This window comes from Cyprinodon tularosa, unplaced genomic scaffold (genome assembly GCF_016077235.1).
Source record: "Cyprinodon tularosa strain WSP-4 unplaced genomic scaffold, ASM1607723v1 ctg1151, whole genome shotgun sequence".
NCBI classification, from domain to species: domain Eukaryota; kingdom Metazoa; phylum Chordata; class Actinopteri; order Cyprinodontiformes; family Cyprinodontidae; genus Cyprinodon; species Cyprinodon tularosa.
In genome coordinates this window covers 102,577-128,921 of record NW_024037950.1, presented here as the reverse complement: position 1 = coordinate 128,921, position 26,345 = coordinate 102,577, and the positions used below count along the sequence as shown (strand labels likewise).

General features: G+C 52.9%; 1 protein-coding gene across 1 annotated transcript; it reads right to left on the bottom strand.

Moving 5' to 3' along the window:
• Positions 1–5,397: 5,397 nt before the first annotated feature.
• gspt1l (G1 to S phase transition 1, like) lies at positions 5,398–24,353 on the bottom strand. The gene is made up of 13 exons (XM_038306250.1): positions 23,943–24,353; positions 15,796–16,041; positions 15,682–15,715; positions 15,526–15,603; positions 15,278–15,458; positions 15,042–15,196; positions 8,494–8,634; positions 8,320–8,413; positions 7,162–7,242; positions 6,830–7,003; positions 6,668–6,757; positions 6,428–6,596; positions 5,398–5,894 (listed from the first exon to the last, which is right to left on the bottom strand). Exons 1-13 carry the CDS (start codon positions 24,121–24,123, stop codon positions 5,842–5,844), a joined length of 1,677 nt encoding a protein of 558 aa, XP_038162178.1. The 5' UTR covers positions 24,124–24,353; the 3' UTR covers positions 5,398–5,841.
• Between the last annotated feature and the right edge of the window lie 1,992 nt (positions 24,354–26,345).

Here is a 26,345-nt window from a genome sequence, read left to right as displayed (position 1 = left end):
CAGGGGGGGAACTATAAATCTGATAGGAGTTTAATTTTTTTTACTGTTGTTTTGCACAATATGCTTAACTAAGTATTTTTTGTTGTTGAATATTAGAGATTTTGCAGATATATTTTTATACATACATTGTTTAGATTTACTTATGTATTTCTAACCCTTTTATAGAATAGAATAGAAAATCCCTTTATTGTCCCACAATGGGCAGATTTACAGCAGCAGAAAGATTATTGAAAATGGTCACACAAATGAGGACCTTAGAGAAATGTATAAGAATAACATAATAGGGAAGAGTTAAAATATAAACAATAAAATCCTGTAAAGTGTTTTAACAATATAAAACTGGAGAATAAATAACCAATATGCAGCTATGGACATTTTTACAGTAATGGATATTTGAAAATAGCAGCAACATCAGAGATGTGCAGAATGACAGCAGCAGGTTATTTAACTGACTAAGGTTTCTATCATTACATTTGATTTGATTTGTTCCTGCTCCCGCTGGTTGGAACATTTATTCCACTCTGGATTCTTGTGAGTGTAGTCTCTGTTCACTTCACAATAAAAAAGAAATAAATAAACAAACAGTTTTGAAAACCTCGGTATTCCTTCTTTTCCTGCTTTGTGTGTCAACTTTCACGGTTGCTAAGCAACAGAGCATACGGCGGTAAAACCCGTCGAAGGGTGGACCTGGTCGAATTTACAGCCAAAACTCTTCCGGTCTCCTTATTTTCAAGGACTTCGAAGGATCCAGTCTAGGTAGACCGCGTCCTTGGAGGATGCAGCCCAGGTTTTTCGAACAGAGCCTCTGATTAAGAGCAGGGCTGCCCGCACTGACGCGGCTCAGGGATTACGTCACACGGAGCGTCGTGCGCAGTGAAATCAGGACATTTCCTCACTTTCTAAAAAAACCCGGGACGCCCGGGACAGGACGTGAAATACGGATATGTCCCGGGAAATACGGACGTTTGGTCACCCTAGCTAACCTGCCTCCATCTCTCATATCGCCGTGACGCTAACCTGCCTCCATCTCTCATATCGCCGTGACGCTAACCTGCCTCCATCTCTCATATCGCCGTGACGCTAACCTGCCTCCATCTCTCATATCGCTGTGACGCTAACCTGCCTCCATCTCTCATATCGCTGTGACGCTAACCTGCCTCCATCTTTGGCATCGCTGTGACGCTAACCTGCCTCCATCTCTCATATCGCTGTGACGCTAACCTGCCTCCATCTCTCATATCGCTGTGACGCTAACCTGCCTCCATCTCTCATATCGCTGTGACGCTAACCTGCCTCCATCTCTCATATCGCTGTGACGCTAACCTGCCTCCATCTTTACCATCTCTGTGACGCTAACCTGCCTCCATCTCTCATATCGCTGTGACGCTAACCTGCCTCCATCTCTCATATCGCTGTGACGCTAACCTGCCTCCATCTTTACCATCGCTGTGACGCTAACCTGCCTCCATCTTTGGCATCGCTGTGACGCTAACCTGCCTCCATCTCTCATATCGCTGTGACGCTAACCTGCCTCCATCTTTGGCATCGCCGTGACGCTAACCTGCCTCCATCTCTCATATCGCTGTGACGCTAACCTGCCTCCATCTTTACCATCGCTGTGACGCTAACCTGCCTCCATCTTTCATATCGCTGTGACGCTAACCTGCCTCCATCTCTCATATCGCTGTGACGCTAACCTGCCTCCATCTCTCATATCGCTGTGACGCTAACCTGCCTCCATCTTTACCATCGCTGTGACGCTAACCTGCCTCCATCTTTACCATCGCTGTGACGCTAACCTGCCTCCATCTCTCATATCGCTGTGACGCTAACCTGCCTCCATCTTTCATATCGCTGTGACGCTAACCTGCCTCCATCTTTACCATCTCTGTGACGCTAACCTGCCTCCATCTTTGGCATCGCTGTGACGCTAACCTGCCTCCATCTTTACCATCTCTGTGACGCTAACCTGCCTCCATCTTTACCATCTCTGTGACGCTAACCTGCCTCCATCTTTACCATCGCTGTGACGCTAACCTGCCTCCATCTTTACCATCGCTGTGACGCTAACCTGCCTCCATCTCTCATATCGCTGTGACGCTAACCTGCCTCCATCTCTCATATCGCTGTGACGCTAACCTGCCTCCATCTTTCATATCGCTGTGACGCTAACCTGCCTCCATCTCTCATATCGCTGTGACGCTAACCTGCCTCCATCTCTCATATCGCTGTGACGCTAACCTGCCTCCATCTCTCATATCGCTGTGACGCTAACCTGCCTCCATCTCTGACATCGCCGTGACGCTAACCTGCCTCCATCTCTCATATCGCTGTGACGCTAACCTGCCTCCATCTTTGGCATCGCCGTGACGCTAACCTGCCTCCATCTTTGGCATCGCCGTGACGCTAACCTGCCTCCATCTTTGGCATCGCCGTGACGCTAACCTGCCTCCATCTTTCATATCGCTGTGACGCTAACCTGCCTCCATCTTTACCATCGCTGTGACGCTAACCTGCCTCCATCTTTACCATCGCTGTGACGCTAACCTGCCTCCATCTTTACCATCGCTGTGACGCTAACCTGCCTCCATCTTTACCATCTCTGTGACGCCAACCTGCCTCCATCTTTGCCATCTCTGTGACGCTAACCTGCCTCCATCTTTCATATCGCTGTGACGCTAACCTGCCTCCATCTTTACCATCGCTGTGACGCTAACCTGCCTCCATCTTTACCATCGCTGTGACGCTAACCTGCCTCCATCTTTACCATCTCTGTGACGCTAACCTGCCTCCATCTTTGCCATCTCTGTGACGCTAACCTGCCTCCATCTTTCATATCGCTGTGACGCTAACCTGCCTCCATCTTTACCATCGCTGTGACGCTAACCTGCCTCCATCTTTCATATCGCTGTGACGCTAACCTGCCTCCATCTTTGGCATCGCTGTGACGCTAACCTGCCTCCATCTTTACCATCGCTGTGATGCTAACCTGCCTCCATCTTTACCATCGCTGTGACGCTAACCTGCCTCCATCTTTACCATCGCTGTGACGCTAACCTGCCTCCATCTTTACCATCTCTGTGACGCTAACCTGCCTCCATCTCTCATATCGCTGTGACGCTAACCTGCCTCCATCTCTCATATCGCTGTGACGCTAACCTGCCTCCATCTCTCATATCGCTGTGACGCTAACCTGCCTCCATCTCTCATATCGCTGTGACGCTAACCTGCCTCCATCTCTCATATCGCTGTGACGCTAACCTGCCTCCATCTCTCATATCGCTGTGACGCTAACCTGCCTCCATCTCTCATATCGCTGTGACGCTAACCTGCCTCCATCTTTCGCATCGCTGTGACGCTAACCTGCCTCCATCTTTCGCATCGCTGTGACGCTAACCTGCCTCCATCTTTGGCATCGCCGTGACGCTAACCTGCCTCCATCTCTCATATCGCTGTGACGCTAACCTGCCTCCATCTTTACCATCGCTGTGACGCTAACCTGCCTCCATCTTTACCATCGCTGTGACGCTAACCTGCCTCCATCTTTCATATCGTTGTGACGCTAACCTGCCTCCATCTTTACCATCGCTGTGACGCTAACCTGCCTCCATCTTTACCATCTCTGTGACGCTAACCTGCCTCCATCTTTACCATCGCTGTGACGCTAACCTGCCTCCATCTTTACCATCGTTGTGACGCTAACCTGCCTCCATCTTTACCATCTCTGTGACGCTAACCTGCCTCCATCTTTACCATCTCTGTGACGCTAACCTGCCTCCATCTCTCATATCGCTGTGACGCTAACCTGCCTCCATCTTTACCATCGCTGTGACGCTAACCTGCCTCCATCTTTACCATCGCTGTGACGCTAACCTGCCTCCATCTTTCATATCGCTGTGACGCCAACCTGCCTCCATCTTTGCCATCGCTGTGATGCTAACCTGCCTCCATCTCTCATATCGCTGTGACGCTAACCTGCCTCCATCTTTACCATCGCTGTGACGCTAACCTGCCTCCATCTTTCATATCGCTGTGACGCTAACCTGCCTCCATCTCTCATATCGCTGTGACGCTAACCTGCCTCCATCTTTGGCATCGCTGTGACGCTAACCTGCCTCCATCTTTACCATCTCTGTGACGCTAACCTGCCTCCATCTTTGGCATCGCTGTGACGCTAACCTGCCTCCATCTTTACCATCTCTGTGACGCTAACCTGCCTCCATCTTTACCATCGCTGTGACGCTAACCTGCCTCCATCTTTACCATCGCTGTGACGCTAACCTGCCTCCATCTCTCATATCGCTGTGACGCTAACCTGCCTCCATCTTTACCATCGCTGTGACGCTAACCTGCCTCCATCTTTACCATCGCTGTGACGCTAACCTGCCTCCATCTTTACCATCGCTGTGACGCTAACCTGCCTCCATCTCTCATATCGCTGTGACGCTAACCTGCCTCCATCTTTACCATCGCTGTGACGCTAACCTGCCTCCATCTTTACCATCGCTGTGACGCTAACCTGCCTCCATCTTTCGCATCGGTGACGCTAACCTGCCTCCATATTTCGCCTCGCTGCGGAGCTTCACAGCTGCTATTATTCAGAACCAGCAGTTCATTATGAAGCCAAATCCAGCCTCAGGGAGGAGATCCACAGGTGTTCCCTCACTGGGAGGGTTAACTTTAGCACGAACCAGAACAGCGCCCCCTGGAGTCACAGAGCGAGGAGGAACAGCTGAAGCAAAACCTTTTCAAAGCAGAAACCGACTGAATTACATCTCTGCTTCTTTTCATTTCACAGCTTTAATTAGACAAACATTCCTGATTCAGGGTGGGGGCGGAGCTTCAGAGGGAAGCCCCGCCCTGCAGCAGGTGATGGAACAGATAGTCAGCAAAAGTCGGTGCTTTCTGCTGCGGCGTGATGGACACCCCATAGCCTTCATCTATCAGCTGGTCCAGTTGGTACCAAAGCTTCAGAACCCCTCAGAGGTTCTGATCACGTTCCCTGGATCAGAACCTCTGTGAGGAGGAAGGCTGCAGCCAGTCCGTCTCCCAGGAGATTCCAGGACGTCGACCTTCAGAGGAAACCAGACCAGATCTGATTAAATGGCTCCTGGGAACAAAGTGACCCTGAAATAAGACATTGAGCAGCGTTGGTGTGATGCTTGGTTCTGGTCTGGTTGGACCTCCAGATGATGAACACCTTTAGCTTCAGGTGGACACCAGCAGCTCCAGGAGCCTGAAGAACCTGAAGTAAATTCGTTTTCCTTCTTTGATTAAAATCAAACCTTTCATTCCTCCCATAATGATCGTCAGATCAGAAAACAACTTCAAGCATTAAAATCTGATGCAGGCTGTGGGCCAGCAGGGGGCGGTGGTGAGCTCTGACAAACACGCCGATTTTCCCAATCAATGTTTTATTGGAACAGCTTTAACATTTGATCAACGCTGCAGCTAACAGCCAGAGCGTCAGAAACAAAACTGGGTAAAAGCAAAAGGAAACAGAACCGAGAAAACTTCCAGTCCTCGGAATCTCATCCAGCATCCTGGTCCTTGTGTTCATGGCGGAAGTTCGGCCACCTGCGAGCGGCGGCCAGAGAAATGGAAAGTGGAAGAAAAGAGCTGGTTTAATGGAGGAATGGGAGAGCTGGACCCAGAACGGCAGAACGGAGATCTCAATATGAGAAAGCCGACTCCTGCCGCTAGCATTCAGTTTAAAAACACGCCTCTGTTTCCCAGAGCTCAACTTCAAGACGCACGGCGAGGCGCGACGGGGAGCCGCCGCCGCTGCCGAGGACAGAGGCCACGTCCTTCTCACAGAGACTCCAGGCGGCGCCGTCCTCCTCAGTCCCGCTCAGCGACCAGCTTCAGGACCTTCCCGATGGCGATGGTCTTACCTGCAGACAGACACAACCTTCAGTCAGATCCACACCAACATCGGATCAAACCCAGTGATCATAGTTTGGGTCACGGCTCGGTTCTGGTACCAGATCAGAGACCCGGATCACCCAGGAACGGAATGAACTACAGGCTTCTATTCCTATAATAAAGTTATTTTCCATTTATTTTATTTTTGCTGCACTGCTGTTTCTGAGGATCCCAGCAGTTCTAAAGGTCAGAGGTCAGCTGGCTGCTCCATCCAGCCAATCACAGAGCTGCCAGCGTTGGTAGAAGCTGATGGCGGCTATCCTCCATTTTGACCGTTTAAACCTTCGCCTCTGCTGCTCCTCATCCTCACCTCAGCATCCAGCGCTGACTGGTTGTCATGGCAACAGTCCAGGGACATGCAGTCCAGCGCTGTTGGACTCAGTGGGATCACTGGGTTTGGGGAAGCATGATGCGGCCACCACCGTGCTTCCCTGAGGGACTACTGATGGACGGAGCCATCAGGACGGGTGAAACCCAACAGAACCCCCCGCCGCCGGCTTACCTTCGTCCCGTAGGGTGAAGCGGCCCATCTGAGGAAAGTCCTTAAAGGTCTCGAGGCAGATAGTTCCCGCCGTGCGCAGACGGGCGATGCACACCTGGTCCTGCTTAACGAACCGCGGACGCGTCTTGCTCTTGTCTCCGGTCTTCTTGTCCACCAGGCAGATCAAAGCCTGCCGGGAGACGCGCGTTAGCAGGAGGCTGGGCTCCAGAAGGAGGTCAACGGGAGGCGGCGGCGGCTTACCGTGATCTGGACCTCTTCGATGCACGTGTGGATGTGAAGCACGGCGTTGTAACCCGGACAGATGATGGATTTATGTTCAATGATGACGATCTGTGGAGGACAGCGGGACATCAGGACCGGCGTCTGGGAGGCGAGCGGCGGAACCACTGCCGCCGGACGTACCTGAGCGTCGAAGGTCCGACCCGAATGACACAGACTGTCAGAGGTACAGAGGATGAAGCCCGGCAGAATCTCCTCTTCCTCGATCCCCTTCAGCCGCAGCTTCAGGTTCTCACCTGGACCTGCGTCCTCCGTCTCCACGTCATCCGAGAGGAGACTCAGAACCTCCACCACGTGCTGCGTGGACCCAGACGGGTCAGGAGAGGGAGGGATGGGGAGGAGAACCAGAACCAATGTTTGTTTTAAAAGATTCTGTTTTTTCTGGATTAAAATCCAATAATCTGGGATAGATTAGCGGCCATGTTAGTGTGAAGGTTGTAGGTGGAACATCTCACCCTGTTGGGCATCATGACGAGCTGCTGAGCTTTACTGATGGAACCCGACTCCAGCTTCCCGAGGACCACGGTCCCCATGTCCTGTAGGCAGAGCACAGATCAACATCTCTGACCACAGCTGACTCTGGATCAGCCTTTTACAATCACTTCATTTTAAACTGCAGCTAAATCAGGTTTTAAATGAAGAAAGAAAATGAAAAATGTATCGTTTATGAGACGCTGACGTCTGTAAAATCATTTTTAACTAGAAACCTCCACCGAGCAGCAGATTGCTCCCGTGACTGAAGGTGAGTTCACAGCGAATGCGTTCTGAGTGTCAAAGCGTCCGACTCAATGGCGGACGCCGTCAAGCGGCGCTGAGACGTCCTGTCAGAGCTTCACAGCGTCTGATGATGGAGTTCAGAAATCTAAACCGCTGGACGCCAGAGCATCAACCAATCAGAGAAAGTGATGCAGGAGTTCTATGAGGGGGGGAGACACTACCTGCAAGCTGCCATCGCTTCTGCAGACATTAGAAAATAAATCAAGGAGTTTAATTTAACTCCAAAGGTTAAATAAAGCAGGTAGGATGGATGGTTATGCAGGAGGAACAGAGAGCAGCTCTGATCATTACTGCTGCACTAAAACATTTTTATGAACTATGGAGAAACTGTTTATAAATCCCCAGATTAACTAGAAATGTTCAAATATTGGATTGTTTATTCTGGTTCTTGCAGTTTTTAACCTTCCTGCAGCAGGAAATCCCCCCCAGGCTGCCTGCCTGCAGCAGAGAGCTTCCAGCGGGGATTCCCAGCGCCGCCTTCCGGCGGGATGCTGGAGGTCTGGAGCTCCCAGTAAGAACTGCAGATTATAATCCTGATGAACTGATGAACAGAGGATGTTAGGAGGTGGACTTTCTCACTTAGAAACCTGTTAAAACTCTTTTTCCAGCTGATAAACTAAATGAAGCAGAGCTGCTGTCCAGCTGGAAGCTGCAGAGCAGAAAAACCATCAGAGCAGCTGGACCGGTTTGATCCAGATTTCTGAGTTTTTGACGCTCAGGTCTTGATGACTGTGAACGCAGCTTGATGGAGATAAAACCTTCCCAAACATTCAGAGCGAACGTCTGCAGGCCCCTGCTGTTTCCATGGAGACAGCGTCTAGAAACCATCAGCCTACCTTGTATTTGTCTACGATGGGCAATCGGACGGGACCGTCGCTGGATCTGTTGAAGTTTGGCAAACTGTCCAGGTGTGGAATGAAGGGCAGACATCTGGGGGGGGTCAGAGAGAGCAGGGTGAGTGAGGAGAAACGCTGCGGCTCTACGGTCACCAGGGGAGGCGCTGTACTTACGTGTACCAGGGGCAAAGGTCGGTGGGCTCCTTGAGGTTGGCTCCAGTGAGGCCAGAACAAGGCATGAAGTGAATGTCCTTCTTTGGGTTGAAGCCCACCTTCTTCAGGAACGGCACCAGCTTCTCTTTACACTCCTCATACCTGCAGGGAGAGGAGAACAGGAGAACCACACGTTTACCCTCACTGGCTGGGCATGAAGAGGAGGAACCAGGACAGGAACCTGACAGGCTCAGAGCTGAGCCTCTAACTCTACATGAGCTGCCGGTTCCTCCTCAGCAGGAGGTTCACGGCTGCCGGTTCCTCCTCAGCAGGAGGTTCACGGCTGCCGGTTCCTCAGCAGGAGGTTCACGGCTGCCGGTTCCTCAGCAGGAGGTTCACGGCTGCCGGTTCCTCAGCAGGAGGTTCACGGCTGCCGGTTCCTCCTCAGCAGGAGGTTCACGGCTGCCGGTTCCTCCTCAGCAGGAGGTTCACGGCTGCCGGTTCCTCCTCAGCAGGAGGTTCACGGCTGCCGGTTCCTCCTCAGCAGGAGGTTCACGGCTGCCGGTTCCTCCTCAGCAGGAGGTTCACGGCTGCCGGTTCCTCAGCAGGAGGTTCACGGCTGCCGGTTCCTCAGCAGGAGGTTCACGGCTGCCGGTTCCTCCTCAGCAGGAGGTTCACGGCTGCCGGTTCCTCCTCAGCAGGAGGTTCACGGCTGCCGGTTCCTCCTCAGCAGGAGGTTCACGGCTGCCGGTTCCTCCTCAGCAGGAGGTTCACGGCTGCCGGTTCCTCCTCAGCAGGAGGTTCACGGCTGCCGGTTCCTCCTCAGCAGGAGGTTCACGGCTGCCGGTTCCTCCTCAGCAGGAGGTTCACGGCTGCCGGTTCCTCCTCAGCAGGAGGTTCACGGCTGCCGGTTCCTCCTCAGCAGGAGGTTCACGGCTGCCGGTTCCTCCTCAGCAGGAGGTTCACGGCTGCCGGTTCCTCCTCAGCAGGAGGTTCACGGCTGCCGGTTCCTCCTCAGCAGGAGGTTCACGGCTGCCGGTTCCTCCTCAGCAGGAGGTTCACGGCTGCCGGTTCCTCCTCAGCAGGAGGTTCACGGCTGCCGGTTCCTCCTCAGCAGGAGGTTCACGGCTGCCGGTTCTCCTCAGCAGGAGGTTCACGGCTGCCGGTTCCTCAGCAGGAGGTTCACGGCTGCCGGTTCCTCAGCAGGAGGTTCACGGCTGCCGGTTCCTCAGCAGGAGGTTCACGGCTGCCGGTTCCTCAGCAGGAGGTTCACGGCTGCCGGTTCCTCCTCAGCAGGAGGTTCACGGCTGCCGGTTCCTCCTCAGCAGGAGGTTCACGGCTGCCGGTTCCTCCTCAGCAGGAGGTTCACGGCTGCCGGTTCCTCCTCAGCAGGATGGTTCACGGCTGCCGGTTCCTCCTCAGCAGGAGGTTCACGGGCTGCCGGTTCCTCCTCAGCAGGAGGTTCACGGCTGCCGGTTCCCCTCAGCAGGAGGGTTCACGGCTGCCCGGTTCCCCTCAGCAGGAGGTTCACGGCTGCCGGTTCCTCCTCAGCAGGAGGTTCACGGCTGCCGGTTCCTCCTCAGCAGGAGGGTTCACGGCTGCCGGGTTCCTCCTCAGCAGGAGGTTCACGGCTGCCGGTTCCTCCTCAGCAGGAGGTTCACGGCTGCCGGTTCTCCTCAGCAGGAGGTTCACGGCTGCCGTTCCTCCTCAGCAGGAGAGGTTCACGGCTGCCGGTTCCTCCTCAGCAGGAGGTTCACGAGCTGCCGGGTTCCTCAGCAGGAGGTTCACAGGCTGCCGGTTCTCCTCAGCAGGAGGTTCACTGGCTGCCGGTTCCTCCTCAGCAGGAGGTTCACGGCTGCCGGTTCCTCCAGCAGGAGGTTCACGGCTGCCGGTTCTCCTCAGCAGGAGGTTCACGGCTGCCGGTTCCTCCTCAGCAGGAGGTTCACGGCTGCCGGTTCTCCTCAGCAGGAGGTTCACGGCTGCCGGTTCCTCAGCAGGAGGTTCACGGCTGCCGGTTCCTCCTCAGCAGGAGGTTCACGGCTGCCGGTTCCTCCTCAGCAGGAGGTTCACGGCTGCCGGTTCCTCCTCAGCAGGAGGTTCACGGCTGCCGGTTCTCCTCAGCAGGAGGTTCACGGCTGCCGGTTCTCCTCAGCAGGAGGTTCACGGCTGCCGGTTCCTCCTCAGCAGGAGGTTCACGGCTGCCGGTTCCTCCTCAGCAGGAGGTTCACGGCTGCCGGTTCCTCCTCAGCAGGAGGTTCACGGCTGCCGGTTCCTCCTCAGCAGGAGGTTCACGGCTGCCGGTTCCTCAGCAGGAGGTTCACGGCTGCCGGTTCCTCAGCAGGAGGTTCACGGCTGCCGGTTCCCTCAGCAGGAGGTTCACGGCTGCCGGTTCCTCAGCAGGAGGTTCACGGCTGCCGGTTCCTCCTCAGCAGGAGGTTCACGGCTGCCGGTTCCTCCTCAGCAGGAGGTTCACGGCTGCCGGTTCCTCAGCAGGAGGTTCACGGCTGCCGGTTCCTCCTCAGCAGGAGGTTCACGGCTGCCGGTTCCTCCTCAGCAGGAGGTTCACGGCTGCCGGTTCCTCAGCAGGAGGTTCACGGCTGCCGGTTCCTCCTCAGCAGGAGGTTCACGGCTGCCGGTTCCTCCTCAGCAGGAGGTTCACGGCTGCCGGTTCCTCCTCAGCAGGAGGTTCACGGCTGCCGGTTCCTCAGCAGGAGGTTCACGGCTGCCGGTTCCTCAGCAGGAGGTTCACGGCTGCCGGTTCCTCAGCAGGAGGTTCACGGCTGCCGGTTCCTCAGCAGGAGGTTCACGGCTGCCGGTTCCTCCTCAGCAGGAGGTTCACGGCTGCCGGTTCTCCTCAGCAGGAGGTTCACGGCTGCCGGTTCCTCAGCAGGAGGTTCACGGCTGCCGGTTCCCTCAGCAGGAGGTTCACGGCTGCCGGTTCCTCCTCAGCAGGAGGTTCACGGCTGCCGGTTCCTCCTCAGCAGGAGGTTCACGGCTGCCGGTTCCTCCTCAGCAGGAGGTTCACGGCTGCCGGTTCCTCTCAGCAGGAGGTTCACGGCTGCCGGTTCCTCCTCAGCAGGAGGTTCACGGCTGCCGGTTCCTCCTCAGCAGGAGGTTCACGGCTGCCGGTTCCTCCTCAGCAGGAGGTTCACGGCTGCCGGTTCCTCCTCAGCAGGAGGTTCACGGCTGCCGGTTCCTCCTCAGCAGGAGGTTCACGGCTGCCGGTTCCTCAGCAGGAGGTTCACGGCTGCCGGTTCCTCCTCAGCAGGAGGTTCACGGCTGCCGGTTCCTCCTCAGCAGGAGGTTCACGGCTGCCGGTTCCTCCTCAGCAGGAGGTTCACGGCTGCCGGTTCCTCTCAGCAGGAGGTTCACGGCTGCCGGTTCCTCAGCAGGAGGTTCACGGCTGCCGGTTCCTCAGCAGGAGGTTCACGGCTGCCGGTTCCTCCTCAGCAGGAGGTTCACGGCTGCCGGTTCCTCAGCAGGAGGTTCACGGCTGCCGGTTCCTCCTCAGCAGGAGGTTCACGGCTGCCGGTTCCTCCTCAGCAGGAGGTTCACGGCTGCCGGTTCCTCCTCAGCAGGAGGTTCACGGCTGCCGGTTCTCCTCAGCAGGAGGTTCACGGCTGCCGGTTCCTCCTCAGCAGGAGGTTCACGGCTGCCGGTTCCTCCTCAGCAGGAGGTTCACGGCTGCCGGTTCCTCCTCAGCAGGAGGTTCACGGCTGCCGGTTCCTCCTCAGCAGGAGGTTCACGGCTGCCGGTTCCTCCTCAGCAGGAGGTTCACGGCTGCCGGTTCCTCCTCAGCAGGAGGTTCACGGCTGCCGGTTCCTCCTCAGCAGGAGGTTCACGGCTGCCGGTTCCTCCTCAGCAGGAGGTTCACGGCTGCCGGTTCCTCCTCAGCAGGAGGTTCACGGCTGCCGGTTCCTCCTCAGCAGGAGGTTCACAGGCTGCCGGTTCCTCAGCAGGAGGTTCACAGGCTGCCGGTTCCTCAGCAGGAGGTTCACGGCTGCCGGTTCCTCCTCAGCAGGAGGTTCACGGCTGCCGGTTCCTCCTCAGCAGGAGGTTCACGGCTGCCGGTTCCTCAGCAGGAGGTTCACGGCTGCCGGTTCCTCCTCAGCAGGAGGTTCACGGCTGCCGGTTCCTCCTCAGCAGGAGGTTCACGGCTGCCGGTTCCTCCTCAGCAGGAGGTTCACGGCTGCCGGTTCCTCAGCAGGAGGTTCACGGCTGCCGGTTCCTCAGCAGGAGGTTCACGGCTGCCGGTTCCTCAGCAGGAGGTTCACGGCTGCCGGTTCCTCCTCAGCAGGAGGTTCACAGCTGCCGGTTCCTCAGCAGGAGGTTCACGGCTGCCGGTTCCTCCTCAGCAGGAGGTTCACGGCTGCCGGTTCCTCCTCAGCAGGAGGTTCACGGCTGCCGGTTCCTCCTCAGCAGGAGGTTCACAGCTGCCGGTTCCTCAGCAGGAGGTTCACGGCTGCCGGTTCCTCAGCAGGAGGTTCACGGCTGCCGGTTCCTCCTCAGCAGGAGGTTCACGGCTGCCGGTTCCTCCTCAGCAGGAGGTTCACGGCTGCCGGTTCCTCCGGTTCCTCCTCAGCAGGAGGTTCACGGCTGCCGGTTCCTCCTCAGCAGGAGGTTCACGGCTGCCGGTTCCTCCTCAGCAGGAGGTTCACGGCTGCCGGTTCCTCCGGTTCCTCCTCAGCAGGAGGTTCACCGCTGCCGGTTCCTCCGGTTCCTCCTCAGCAGGAGGTTCAGGGCTGCCGGTTCCTCCGGTTCCTCCTCAGCAGGAGGTTCACGGCTGCCGGTTCCTCCGGTTCCTCCTCAGCAGGAGGTTCACGGCTGCCGGTTCCTCCTCAGCAGGAGGTTCACCGCTGCCGGTTCCTCCGGTTCCTCCTCAGCAGGAGGTTCAGGGCTGCCGGTTCCTCCGGTTCCTCCTCAGCAGGAGGTTCACCGCTGCCGGTTCCTCCGGTTCCTCCTCAGCAGGAGGTTCACGGCTGCCGGTTCCTCCGGTTCCTCCTCAGCAGGAGGTTCACGGCTGCCGGTTCCTCCGGTTCCTCCTCAGCAGGAGGTTCACGGCTGCCGGTTCCTCCTCAGCAGGAGGTTCACGGCTGCCGGTTCCTCAGCAGGAGGTTCACGGCTGCCGGTTCCTCCTCAGCAGGAGGTTCACGGCTGCCGGTTCCTCCTCAGCAGGAGGTTCACGGCTGCCGGTTCCTCCGGTTCCTCCTCAGCAGGAGGTTCACGGCTGACGGTTCCTCCTCAGCAGGAGGTTCACAGCTGCCGGTTCCTCCTCAGCAGGAGGTTCACAGCTGCCGGTTCCTCACCAAGAGGTTCAAAGCTGCCGGTTCCTCCTCAGCAGGAGGTTCACAGCTGCCGGTTCCTCACCAAGAGGTTCACAGCTGCCGGTTCCTCCTCAGCAGGAGGTTCACGGCTGCCGGTTCCTCCTCAGCAGGAGGTTCACGGCTGCCGGTTCCTCCTCAGCAGGAGGTTCACGGCTGCCGGTTCCTCCTCAGCAGGAGGTTCACGGCTGCCGGTTCCTCCTCAGCAGGAGGTTCACGGCTGCCGGTTCCTCCGGTTCCTCCTCAGCAGGAGGTTCACAGCTGCCGGTTCCTCCTCAGCAGGAGGTTCACAGCTGCCGGTTCCTCCTCAGCAGGAGGTTCACAGCTGTCGGTTCCTCCTCAGCAGGAGGTTCACAGCTGCCGGTTCCTCCTCAGCAGGAGGTTCACAGCTGCCGGTTCCTCCTCAGCAGGAGGTCCAGAGCAGCTGGTTCCTCATCACCAGGAGGAACGGCTCCTGCTCCGTTAATCATTTCAAACCTTAGAAGTTCAGTAACGGCTGGTTTAGGAGACGCAGCAGCCGGATCATGGAGGAACTTCATGGAAGGAACATTGTTCTGGAGCTTTAGGCTGATCTATTGCTGCTGCGCTCTGACCGTCATCATGATGTCATCGCTGATCTATTGCTGCTGCGCTCTGACCGTCATCGTGATGTCATCGCTGATCTATTGCTGCTGCGCTCTGACCGTCATCGTGATGTCATCGCTGATCTATTGCTGCTGCGCTCTGACAGTCATCGTGATGTCATCGCTGATCTATTGCTGCTGCGCTCTGACCGTCATCATGATGTCATCGCTGATCTATTGCTGCTGCGCTCTGACCGTCATCGTGATGTCATCGCTGATCTATTGCTGCTGCGCTCTGACCGTCATCGTGATGTCATCGCTGATCTATTGCTGCTGCGCTCTGACCGTCATCGTGATGTCATCGCTGATCTATTGCTGCTGCGCTCTGACCGTCATCGTGATGTCATCGCTGATCTATTGCTGCTGCGCTCTGACCGTCATCGTGATGTCATCGCTGATCTATTGCTGCTGCGCTCTGACCGTCATCGTGATGTCATCGCTGATCTATTGCTGCTGCGCTCTGACCGTCATCATGATGTCATCGCTGATCTATTGCTGCTGCGCTCTGACCGTCATCATGATGTCATTGCTGATCTATTGCTGCTGCGCTCTGACCGTCATCATGTCGTCATTGTGAAACTATCCCCAGCAGACTGAGCTGCCAGCAGCGGGGACATGAACCCACCTCTCCAGGCTCCAGCCGACTGTGGGGTCGTCCATCTTGTTGACCAGGACGATCAGGTGCTTGACGCCAGCCGTCTTGGCCAGCATGGCGTGCTCCCGCGTCTGGCCGCCCTTCTCAAAGCCCGTCTCAAACTCCCCTTTCCTGGCAGAGATCACCTGAGGAGACGAACCAGCAGCCGTTCAGAACATTCCAGTTTGTGAGCAGTTCTGCTGGAGCGGTCGGGTTCTGCTACCCACCAGAACCGCCAGGTCAGCTTGGGAAGCGCCGCCGATCATGTTGGGCACGAAGCTCTTGTGGCCCGGAGCGTCTAAGATAGTAAAGTGCTTTTTGTCCGTCTCGAAGTACGCCCGGCCCACCTCCACCGTCTTCCCCTTGTCCCGCTCCTCCTGATTGGTGTCCAAAGCCCAGGACAGGTACCTGAGGACAGAGCGCCGTGTCATAGAGAGGCGCCATGGCGGCCATGTTGTTCCTGAGCTCCACTCACCAGGTTTCTCTGTTCTTCTCCTTAGCTTCCCTCTCGTACTTCTCTAAGGTCCTCTTGTCCACCATGCCCGTTAGATACCTGTTAGACAGAGAGGATGGGGGAGGGGTCAGAGCGACGCCAATCAGCCAATCAGAGCCACTCTGAACAATGACTCACATAATCTGTCCTCCGATGGTCGACTTCCCAGCGTCTGAGGAGCAAATCCAACATTTTCCTTTATTTAACCAGAACAACCATCAAAGGTCCGCCCCCCCCGGGTGCAGCACTGACCTACGTGTCCGATGAAAACCACGTTGATGTGCTCCTTCTTAGGAGCGTCTGGCTGTACAGCTGGTACCTTTGGCACCAACACCTCCTCCTCCTCCTCCATCATCATTTCAGGAGGCGTGTCCTCCGGCGTGGCCGCTTCCTCCGGTCCTCGGTCGCCGCCTCCCGGCTCCTCCTGCGTCGGCTCTTCGTCTTTCTGGTCCCACGGCTCCTCTGCCGTCATCTCTGCGTCGCCGTTCTCCACGGGAGCTTTACAAACACAGGATATCAGAGAGTCAGCGTGAAAAGGTCGACGCGTTAAAAAAGCTAAATAAACAACCAAAGACGGACCTGATCCGGTTCGGTCCGATTCTCAGACATTCAGGGTCAAACCAAACGTCCCGACTGAGAATAAAACCAAAGGAACAGAAACTAGGGAGACCCGACATCTATCGCATTTCCAATAATAATACCGATAAATTCATTACATTTGGTGGCATTTTATTCAGGCACAGTAACCCCTACCCTGCTCACCATCAGGACCCAGGCTTGGCCCGAGTGTAAATAAACAAGCATGTCTTCCACCAGCGCGGTCGTGTTTCTGGGTATTAGATGACGACAGCATAGCAGTTTAAATCCGTTCAGCCTGGATTTCCAGAGGAAAGAAGGTTTCTGGTTTTATCACAATAAACCTGAAAAATCATCATCGTGGCGAAACGAGGCGCAGAGAATACGGAGCAGCTAATGGAGGCTAAGACTAAAACAACATTGAGGGCGGACGCCTGCATTCAGAAGGCTTCTGTGAAAACTTTAAGGCAGAGAAAAAGCTAAAGCTAACAACAACAAACTGATGTCATTTATATCACTGGAAAACCAGCCTCTTCCTGTCATCCATCACCTGGTTATCACACCTTATGAGCACTATGAAGCCACTTTACTCCACCCTGAGCCATCGCTGCTCCTCAGACGCGCCTCTGCCTGCCATTAATGATGTCACTGCGACACATATCCACAGCTTGATCAATAAGAACGGACGGCACGTGCGTTTTACCGCCGTACAGCACGTTAACGGCTCAGATTTAAACATGCAGAAAGCTCAGGGCCTGCAGGCTTCATGCTTTCAGCCAACGCTTTGTTGATTATTCATCATCTTTCAGGAAACATTTTCATTTAAATGTTTGGTTACATATGTGCGTTGATGCATCTAATTTCATGTTTGAAAAGATCCGACTTTGCTCCAGAAATACCTTTGCAGATTCAGAAACGGTTTTCAGCATACTCTCTTTTTGAAACAATCTGAATAATTGAAGAGCCAAAACCTCGTTTTCTGTCATAGATAAGCCAGAACTACTGAATAGTTAGTTTTCCACAGCTGCATCCACCAGCAGCCCCAGATTATGCAGAGATTATTCTGACTAAGAGCTCATTGGTATCGCTGAGGAAAACAGAAACTGGTTAATCTCAGAAGAACCTGAGCCCTTACTGGTTCAGACCGTTCCTAATCTCTGAGCAGACCCCACATTGACCGCTTTCACCTGTTAGCATGATTTGGTGACGCCATCTTGGGGAGGTCAAAAGCTCCGCTCGCTGTGATGTTGAGCAGGAAGAGAATAAATTTTAATCAACTTTAACTTTTTGAATGTTAAACTAATTTTTAAGTTTGTTTTTTGCTGAAAATAAACAAATAGTTCAGTTTATTTAAATCTTCTTAGTGGAGTTAATAGAATATTCTGAATATTCTATTCTACAGTGCTCAAAACATTAAAGCAACCCTTTGAAAACCCATCAGATCTCAATGGGAATAAATAATCCTGCTGTTTCTTTATCCTCATACGGACTGGGTGATGTGTTAGGAACAAAGGATGCCGCATCATTTGATGGAAATGAAAATTATCAACCTACAGAGGGCTGAATTCAAAGACACCCCAAAAATTACAGTGAAAAAATGATGCGGCAGGCTAGTCCATTATGCTGAAGTTTTATTGCAGCAACTCTAAATGGTATTCAGTCATCTGTATGGCCCCCGCGTGCATGTCTGCATACCTGACAACGTCGGGGCGTGCTCCTAATGAGACGACTGATGGCATCCTGGGGTATCTCCTCCCAGATCTGGACCAGGGCATCACTGAGCTCCTGGACAGTCTGAGGGGCAGCCTGGCGGCGTGGGATGGATGGAAACAATGTCCCAGAGGTGTTCTATTAGATTTAGGTCAGGAGAGCGTGGGGGGGCAATCAATGGTATCAATTCCTTCATCCTGCAGGAACTGCCTGCAGGCATTGTCGTGCACCAGGAGGAACCCAGGACCCACTGCACCAGCATAGGGTCTGACAATGGGTGCAAGGATTTCATCCCGATCCCTAATGGCAGTCAGGGTGGTGTTGTCTAGCCTGTATAGGTCTGTGCGTCCCTCCATGGATATGCCTCCCCAGACCATCACTGACCCCCCCACCAAACCAGTCGTGCTGAACGATGTTACAGGCAGCAGAACGTTCTCCACAGCTTCTCCAGACCCTTTCACGTCTGTCACATGTGCTCAGGGTGAACCTGCTCTCATCTGTGAAAAGCACAGGGCGCCAGTGGCCCACTTGCCAATTCCGGTGTTCTGGCAAATGCCAATGGAGCTCCACGGTGCCGGGCAGTGGGCACAGGGCCCACTAGAGGACGTGGGGCCCTCAGGCCACCCTCCTTAAGTCTGTTTCTGATTGTTTGGTCAGAGACATTCACACCAGTGGCCTGCTGGAGGTCATTCTGTAGGGCTCTGGCAGTGCTCCTCCTGCTCCTCCTTGCACAAAGGAGCAGATAGCGGTCCTGCTGATGGGTTGTAGACCTTCTACGGCCCTGTCCAGCTCTCCTGGAGTAACTGCCTGTCTCCTGGAATCTCCTCAATGCTCTTCAGATTGTGCTTGGAGACGCAGCAAACCTTCAGGCAATGGCACGTATTGATGTGCCATCCTGGAGGAGTTGGACTGCCTGTCAACCTCTGTAGGGTCCAGGTAGCGCCTCGTGCTAACAGTAGTGACAGCGACCCTAGCCAAATGCTAAACTGGTGAAAAAGAGTCAGAAAAGACGAGGAGGGGAAAAATGTCAGCGGCCTCCACCTGTAAAACCATTCCTGTTCTGATGGTCGTCTCGTTGTCGTCTGTTGTTGGTTATTATTCACACCAAAGCAGCTGAAACTGATTAACACCCCACCCCCCCCCCCCCCCCTCTGCTACTGACCTGACCAGATCAATATCACACAAGTTTAATTAACTTCATGCTTTACTCTGATTACAAAGTCTTCCTTTAAACCTGGAAGGTCAAGGCATCAGTGGGACCCGTGGTCATTGGGGCCCTCGGGGCAGTGGCCCCCAAACTGGAGGAGTTACAGCAGATTGGTGGAAATACATCAGATATCTCAGTGCAGCAGAGTGAAGGAACACTGGGACCAGCAAAGATACTGGCAGAACCCTCAGGCTCCCAGGGCTCCTTTTGTTTTTAACTACGCTGTAAAAATATTATATAATACTGTAACTTTAATAATGTCAAATATCTACAGCTGTTTATTGATAATCTGTTCTTCAGATGCACAGTATTTATGTTTATTTTTTTATAATCATTTATTTTTAACAATGTTTTAATTAAAGCACTTTGTTCAGCTGTGGTTGTATTTAAGCATAAAACTGGATATGATGATACTACATATTTATATAAATATTTTTTAACTCTGTCACTTATTGTGTTCTTTTTATGCACTTTCTCAGCTCCTCATTGTGTGACCACCTTTGCTGTAACCTTTTGCTGCTATTGAAACAGGTTTTCCCCACTATGGGAGAACAAAGGAGTTTCTAATCTATGTAGTGTATATCTGCGGTTTATTCACTAATGTCTTCAAAGCTCTGAATCTCTCCCTCCACCCGTGATGTCATCAGTCTGTAGATATAAACTAAATCCTGCTTCTCGTGCTTAAAGCAGCAGGTTAAGCCCGGCCTACACCGTGGGTTAGTTAGTTAGATTCTCAGGGCCATTTTCCAGTGGTGCAAGAATCTTTCGATCAGGCCGACTTTCAGCCTGATGGTGCGTGGTGAGCCTGTAGTGAACAGGGGGTTATGAGCGCCGATCATCCTCTCACTACCACCTCCCCATCTCGAATCCTGAGGTCCAACCGTCGTTGGCAAATGGCTCAGGGTGCAAAGAAGGATTCTTCCTCTCAGATGTAAACCCAGCAGCATGGCGGGGGGGCAATGAGTGAAATGCAGTTCTGACCTGGTAGCCATGTTTGTTCAGCCATGTCTTTTATTCAAATACCTCTTTGCCTTTTTTTTTTTGGGGGGGCTATCGCACACAAAATTGCCCAAATATCCAAGGCAGCGCGTTTCACTCTAGAGAGCTTCATATTCCTCTCCTACTCTCTTTCTGGATTAACGCATCAGTGTGGCGCCATCTCACCGCGGAGCGCAGTCAGACGTTCCTTTTAGTCGTACAGCGTGAGCAGGTAGATCGCATCAGAGCGTCGGGCCAAACAGAAATCCTGAGCTGCGAGCTCACACTGTACTACTAAACCGTGTGGTTCAGTGTACGTCCGGCTTTAGGGGAGCAGGTCGACCTCCCCAAGATGGCGGCCGTAATCCCTGCACTGTTACAGTCAATGCGGGGTCTGTGGTTCTGACGGTGGAGCTCTCCATGTCTGGCCTGGTTTACGTTCAGCTCATCATCATCATCATCATCATGATGGCCGTTCAGCTGAAGGCAGCTTTAGATGATCTTTGGATGGCGGTTCAAACACGAGGTTATAAATCGTTGCTGGTCATCCTGCTGTGAGCAGAAATCACTGCATTCTAGAAAAGCAGTGAATCGACAGACAGAAGCAATCAAAGCCGCTCCATCAACCATCAACCACATTCATCCACCAGTGGGAAACATTTACCACCAGAGTCTCAGGTCAACTATTAAACCGTGGAAATAAAAAACCGTTTCCATCCACTGGAGTGAATTAACCAGCAGCGTAAAGCGTAACGGCGTCCTGTGATGAACAGGAAGTAGAGTAGCAGGTCAGTCATGGAGCGATGTTGAACATTGCAATCATGGAGGCTGTATTTACTTGAACAGCTAGCGTTAGCGAAGCTACCTGCCGTCCAGGCAGAGACTGGATTAATGTTCACATTCAGGAAACTGCTGATCAGCTGGAAGGTAAACGATCTTCCAGAACGTTCCTCTCACACATTCACCGGTTTAGGAAGAAGTAGAAACTTTTAGGGAAATGTAGTCAGTTGATTCAATATCTGTCGTTTCCTTCAGGCTCTTCTAATGTGATGGATTAGAAATTCGCCGTCTGCTGGTGACCCCCCCCCCCCTGCTTTCCTCACAGATCAGTCTTCAGTTTCCAGCAGCATCAGACCCCATCAGTCTGTCCATGGTCAGATCCGTAGAGGAACGCTGAGGTACGGAGGAAGAACAGGTCAATGTTTTTCTCTGCCTCATCAGAACGTTCCCACCTGAACTGTTAGGATCTATTTATTTATTATTGGAATAAAGACCAACTTCTCCTGAAGGTGACCTGCTCCAATCAGCAGTCAGGGTGAGAGCTGCTGGGACCAGTTCCAGACCTCCAACCTGATGGTCAGCAGGTACGGCGCCGAGACCCATCAGCTGTTTACCGCTGATAAAAATAGACGGACTGACCCACATCAGTCTGACTATTACTGAGACCAGACTGACGATAAGAGAGACTGAGGTCCATTTAAAGCGTCCAATCAGTGAGAGAGCAGAGGAAGCATGACGCCATCTCAGCCTCCATGGATCCACGAGCTTCACCACCCAACTGCTCATGACACCTAGCAAGACAACAGCAAATCAGCCCGACGGACAGTCTACCCACAGACCGGCCTGACAAACGGTCCGCCGGCAGACCAACCAGACGGTCGGTCTATCCCCAGACTGGCCCGAAAGACAGTCCACCCCCAGACCAGCCGGCTGGCCGGACCATCGACAGACACTTTACCCGCAGACCAACCCAACGATTGGTCTACCCCCAGACCGGCCTGAAAGACAGTCTACCCAGAGACCGGCCCGATAGATGGTCCACCAGCAGACCAACCATACCGTCAGTCCACCCGCAGACCGGCCGGATAGTCGGTCTATCCCAAGACTGGCCTGAAAGACAGTCCACCCGCAGACTGACCCAACCACCAGCAGACTGACCCGTACTAAATGAGGTTTTAGTTTTTTTCACCGTAGAGGAGCGGCCATCAGTGTCTGAGCTTCATGCCAGTCTCCTCTGAGTTTCCACAGAATCCATCTTTAAAATAAAGCTTTGATGGTTTGCTAGGTGGCCTCTGTTCAACACTGATGCGTTTGATTTCATCTAAACTTCTGAGCCAGAGTTCATTCAGGAAAACACGCTCCGTGTGGAAAGACCAACTGAGGCGTCAGTCTGATCATCAAACCAGGATTTAGTTGAAAAGGGTTCAAATAAAAAGGACATTTTTCCATAAAGTTCCAAACAGCATCTGTTTAAATCAATGTTTTCTCCATCATGTCTCTGATGATTGTTCCACTGATCAAACCAAAGCATCCACACATGTAAACACGGCTGTGACGGCTGGGTGTAGTGCTGAGGGATGGATGCTCTGGCTCTACTGGAGGACGAGGAGGAAAGGTTTTCAGTGACGGTCGTCCATATCAGCGATAACGGCTCCTCCATCAGCTGCTCTCCTGTAGCTCCTCACATCAATCTGCTTCTAACCATCTATCATTGGACTGTTATTGTTTTTAAACAGCCCTACTTCCCTTTCCTGAGTGTTTCCTCCTCTCGTCAGGCCGCCTTTGTAAATATCAACTTGTTCTTAATGACTTGCCTATAAAAATAAAAGTCTAATAAAACTGACTTATCAACGGGACTCTGGACTAAAACGGATTTTGGTGGCCTAGTGGTTAGAATCCTGAGGTTTAAGCCCCACTCCCACAGCCTGACACTCTGGGTCCCTGAGCATGACCCTTAACCCCACACTGCTCCCCGGGCGCCGCACAATGGCAGCCCGCTGCTCCCCAAGGGGAGGGGTTACGTTTCTCAAAACTGAGATCAATTAAGTTAATTATTATTATCATAAAATACTCACAACTTCCAAACTAAAAGTGAACTTTGTTTATTCCAGGGGTTAATCAAAGTACACAGAGGTTACCATGGTAACTGCTGCTCTTTAAAGCAGAGGATGGAGCATCAGATGATGCTGGGGTCAGAGGTCGGCTACAGCTGTGACTCCATCAGAAAGGAAGCGAGGCATGAAACCATCCTAATTACAGCTTCAACGTTCGTCACCAAGTGAAGATGAGCATCTGAGAACATGTTGCTATTGTGAATAGATGCACCAGCAGAGGAACAATGGCGGCCGATTACATCTGACCTCTGACCTTTCAGCCTCTATGATGACGCTTCGCTGCTGAGTGATGAATTATAGAAACTAAACATTCAAACCTCACAGAATAATAATAATAGCAGCTGATTTGTCTGCAGAGATACTTTAGTTTTATTGTTTTTATTTAATCTGCTGGTGTTTAAGATGAGCCCAGAGCATGACAACTCCTACAGCCTCCTCTTTGCTTCTAGCAGAACCAGGCTGAATGAAAGGATGGATGCTAGGAGATACCTCCACACTTCCTGCTCCTGAGGAGTCACCAGAGGAGGAGGAGCTGCTCCTGAGGAGCCACCAGAGGAGGAGGAGCAGCTCCTCTTGAGGAGCCACTAGAGGAGCAGCTACTCCTCCTGAGGAGCTGGCCGAGGTTTGTCTGTTGAACCTCCGGGTTGGTCTCCTCCTGCTCCTCTCGTGGTTCTTTCCACTCTAAACCAACAATGCGTCAGAAAAACCCACGTCACGCCAACACGCCGCTGTCCGCCCCTATCAGAGCAGCCGTGGGCTGATCGAGTGGATCCGATCACCGGTGGGTTCCACCTCACGGCCTCTGACCGGTGAACAGGTTAGCCCGCATGCTAGCAGCTCCCCGCCGGTTACCGGTGTCTCAGCTTCCCGGGGAGCCGGACCGGCGGCTCCGCCACACCGACTGGACCGCAAAGATCCGGGAAACGTGACCGGAAGCCACGCAGCCTGTTTGTAATCAGGCTCCAACCGACGCGCGTGCGAACAGCCGCTAAGCTACAGCTAGCCGTTAGCTGCTAACAGCCAACGTGACTCACCAGCGGGTTCCAGCGTCTCCGCTCCCACCGCAGCAGGCGGAACAAACTCTGCCGCGTTCACGTTGGGAACAAACGGCTTGGCGTTGACGTTGAGGGCGGTGAAGGCCGCCTCCAGCCGCCCGTCCGCCGCGGCCTCGTCCTCCTGTTCCCAGGAATCAGGGGCCGTGTCTCTGGGGTCCATCGTGGCTCTTGGCTTGTGACTGAGTGCGGTCGGAGCTGCGCGGTTCTCGGTCCTGCTCAGAGTCTAACCCGCTCGGCTGCTCGGTCCTCCCTGGCTCCGCTGCTGCTCCGGTTCATATGAAGAAGACCCGCCGCTCCGCTCTGCCGCTCCGGACAGGATCGACTCAGCACTCCCAGAGACTGTCCGCGTGAGCTACTCTGTGCCTTCGGTCGACCTGCTTGGCGCGAAGCATGCTGGGACTTGTGGTGTTTTAAGAAACCAGAGTCTCTTCAAAATGGAGGACATTTCAAAGTAATGAACTACATTTCCCAAAGAACAACAGCAAACGGCTCACGTCGGTAGATTATGACCTCATGACGTAGCAGATTCACCTACCGTCGCCCCCTCTCGGTCTAAGGCTGATTTACTCTGCCTGCGCTTCATTTTTAAAGATTTTTAATTAAAATATGCTCGATATTTAAAGGGAAAGTCCGTTTATATTCAGAAATCAAACTTCTGAAAGTCCTTTAAATCTGAAATGATTCCATCCTGTTCAATAAATGATCAGTGTTTTTAATTCAGAGTAATTTCCATGTGAATGTGCTTTACTGGAGGCATCCATATTTGTCGAAGAACACTACTGCCACCTACTGGTTAGTGACATTGTCACGGTGCGGTATCGGCTGTTGATCAAGTCCCAGTGCTGTATCTGGTGTTTGTCACAACGCGCTATTATCCAAGTCATCTTGAAAACATTCTTCTTCCAAATGTTGGCTACATATTACGGGTTTTTTCTCTGGCCAGAAGTTCGATGGCAAATCCTCCCTCTTCAAGTTGGCGATCCAACGACCAACCCGTCCGTGGAGGATCAGGAATCAGAAAGGTGGAATAACTCTTTTTTTCCACTTTTACCCGATGTATTCCAGCATCCAGCTGCCATGCACGTGGGCATTGTCAGTTTCACTATAGCTCTGGTGAATTTCAATGGTGAAGTCCTCTGGAAATCTTCAATAATTGTTGTTGATTGCAGATGTGTCTAGTAGTTCCCATTGATTTAGCTTGGAAAGCGGGGAGAATGGCGCTAGGCTTACCGCACCGTGACGTCACTGCTGGAAGATGGCAGGAGGGAGGGGCTACTATATTTGGGCTAAAATGGCCGCTCCCAGACTCATTGATTGCCACAACAATTATTATTTTTATGTTTTACTGATTAACGCTAAAGTTTTAGGTATAAATAGTGATCCATTGATTCTTCCTTGCTGACCGGACTTTTCCTTTAAAGCTCACATTGACCATTTATGAAGTAATAATAAGAAAATAAGCACATTTATACTTGGTAGCTCCAACCTCACTCGAAAAGCATAAATTACTTCATGAAAATCAGTACGGTTTCCAAACAAACGATGAACTGCCTCAGCTTTAATGGATGTAAATGAAATAACTGATAAAATAACGGCTGTAGGAATGTTTATAGATCAGAGGAAAGTACTCCATTCAAACGATCATCAAATAGTGATATGAAAACTTGATCCTGGACCAAATCCTATTTGCAAATAGGATCAAGGATCAATGCTGGGACTGTTTTTATTTTATATAATCGATATTTTTCATATACCAGCAAATTTAAGTTTACTTTATTTTCTGATGACACTAGGATGGTCTGCTCAGGGAAAGATCTATAGCTTCAAATGACTGAAATCCAAGGGTGGATTTAGGAAATTTGGGGCCCTATGCTTAGACAGGCAGGGGGCCCTCTGACTTGAGAAGACAACATATATATTTTATAAAGGCTGCACTTTAAAAAAAAAAATAAATTATCCAGAGAGCTGTTCTAAATGAAATGTATTTTTGTTTTCCACTTGTGTAAACAAAATGAGAAATAAATCTGTCTCAGTCTAAAACAGACCCATTATGCAGATAGAGAAATGTTGAGCCATGGGGCTGATGGTGGTTTGGGACATCAGGAACCAGTTTCCATGTTTCAGCTGAACATGATAACCTGAGAACAGGATGCAGTTTTGGCTCATGGAGCAGCTGTGAGACCTCTCTGCTCTAAAACCCCCTTTCAGCCCATTGGCTCCACAGGACCCAGGAGGCGGGACTTGTCGTCCCCCCCACAGAGCTGGGAACAGTCAAAGCACAGCACAGAGGATCTGCCTGGGGGTCCACATCGGAAGAGGCATCCGCCATGGAGATCCAGGCCAAAGGCTCAGATCTCCAGAAGGATCGAGGATAAGTCATGA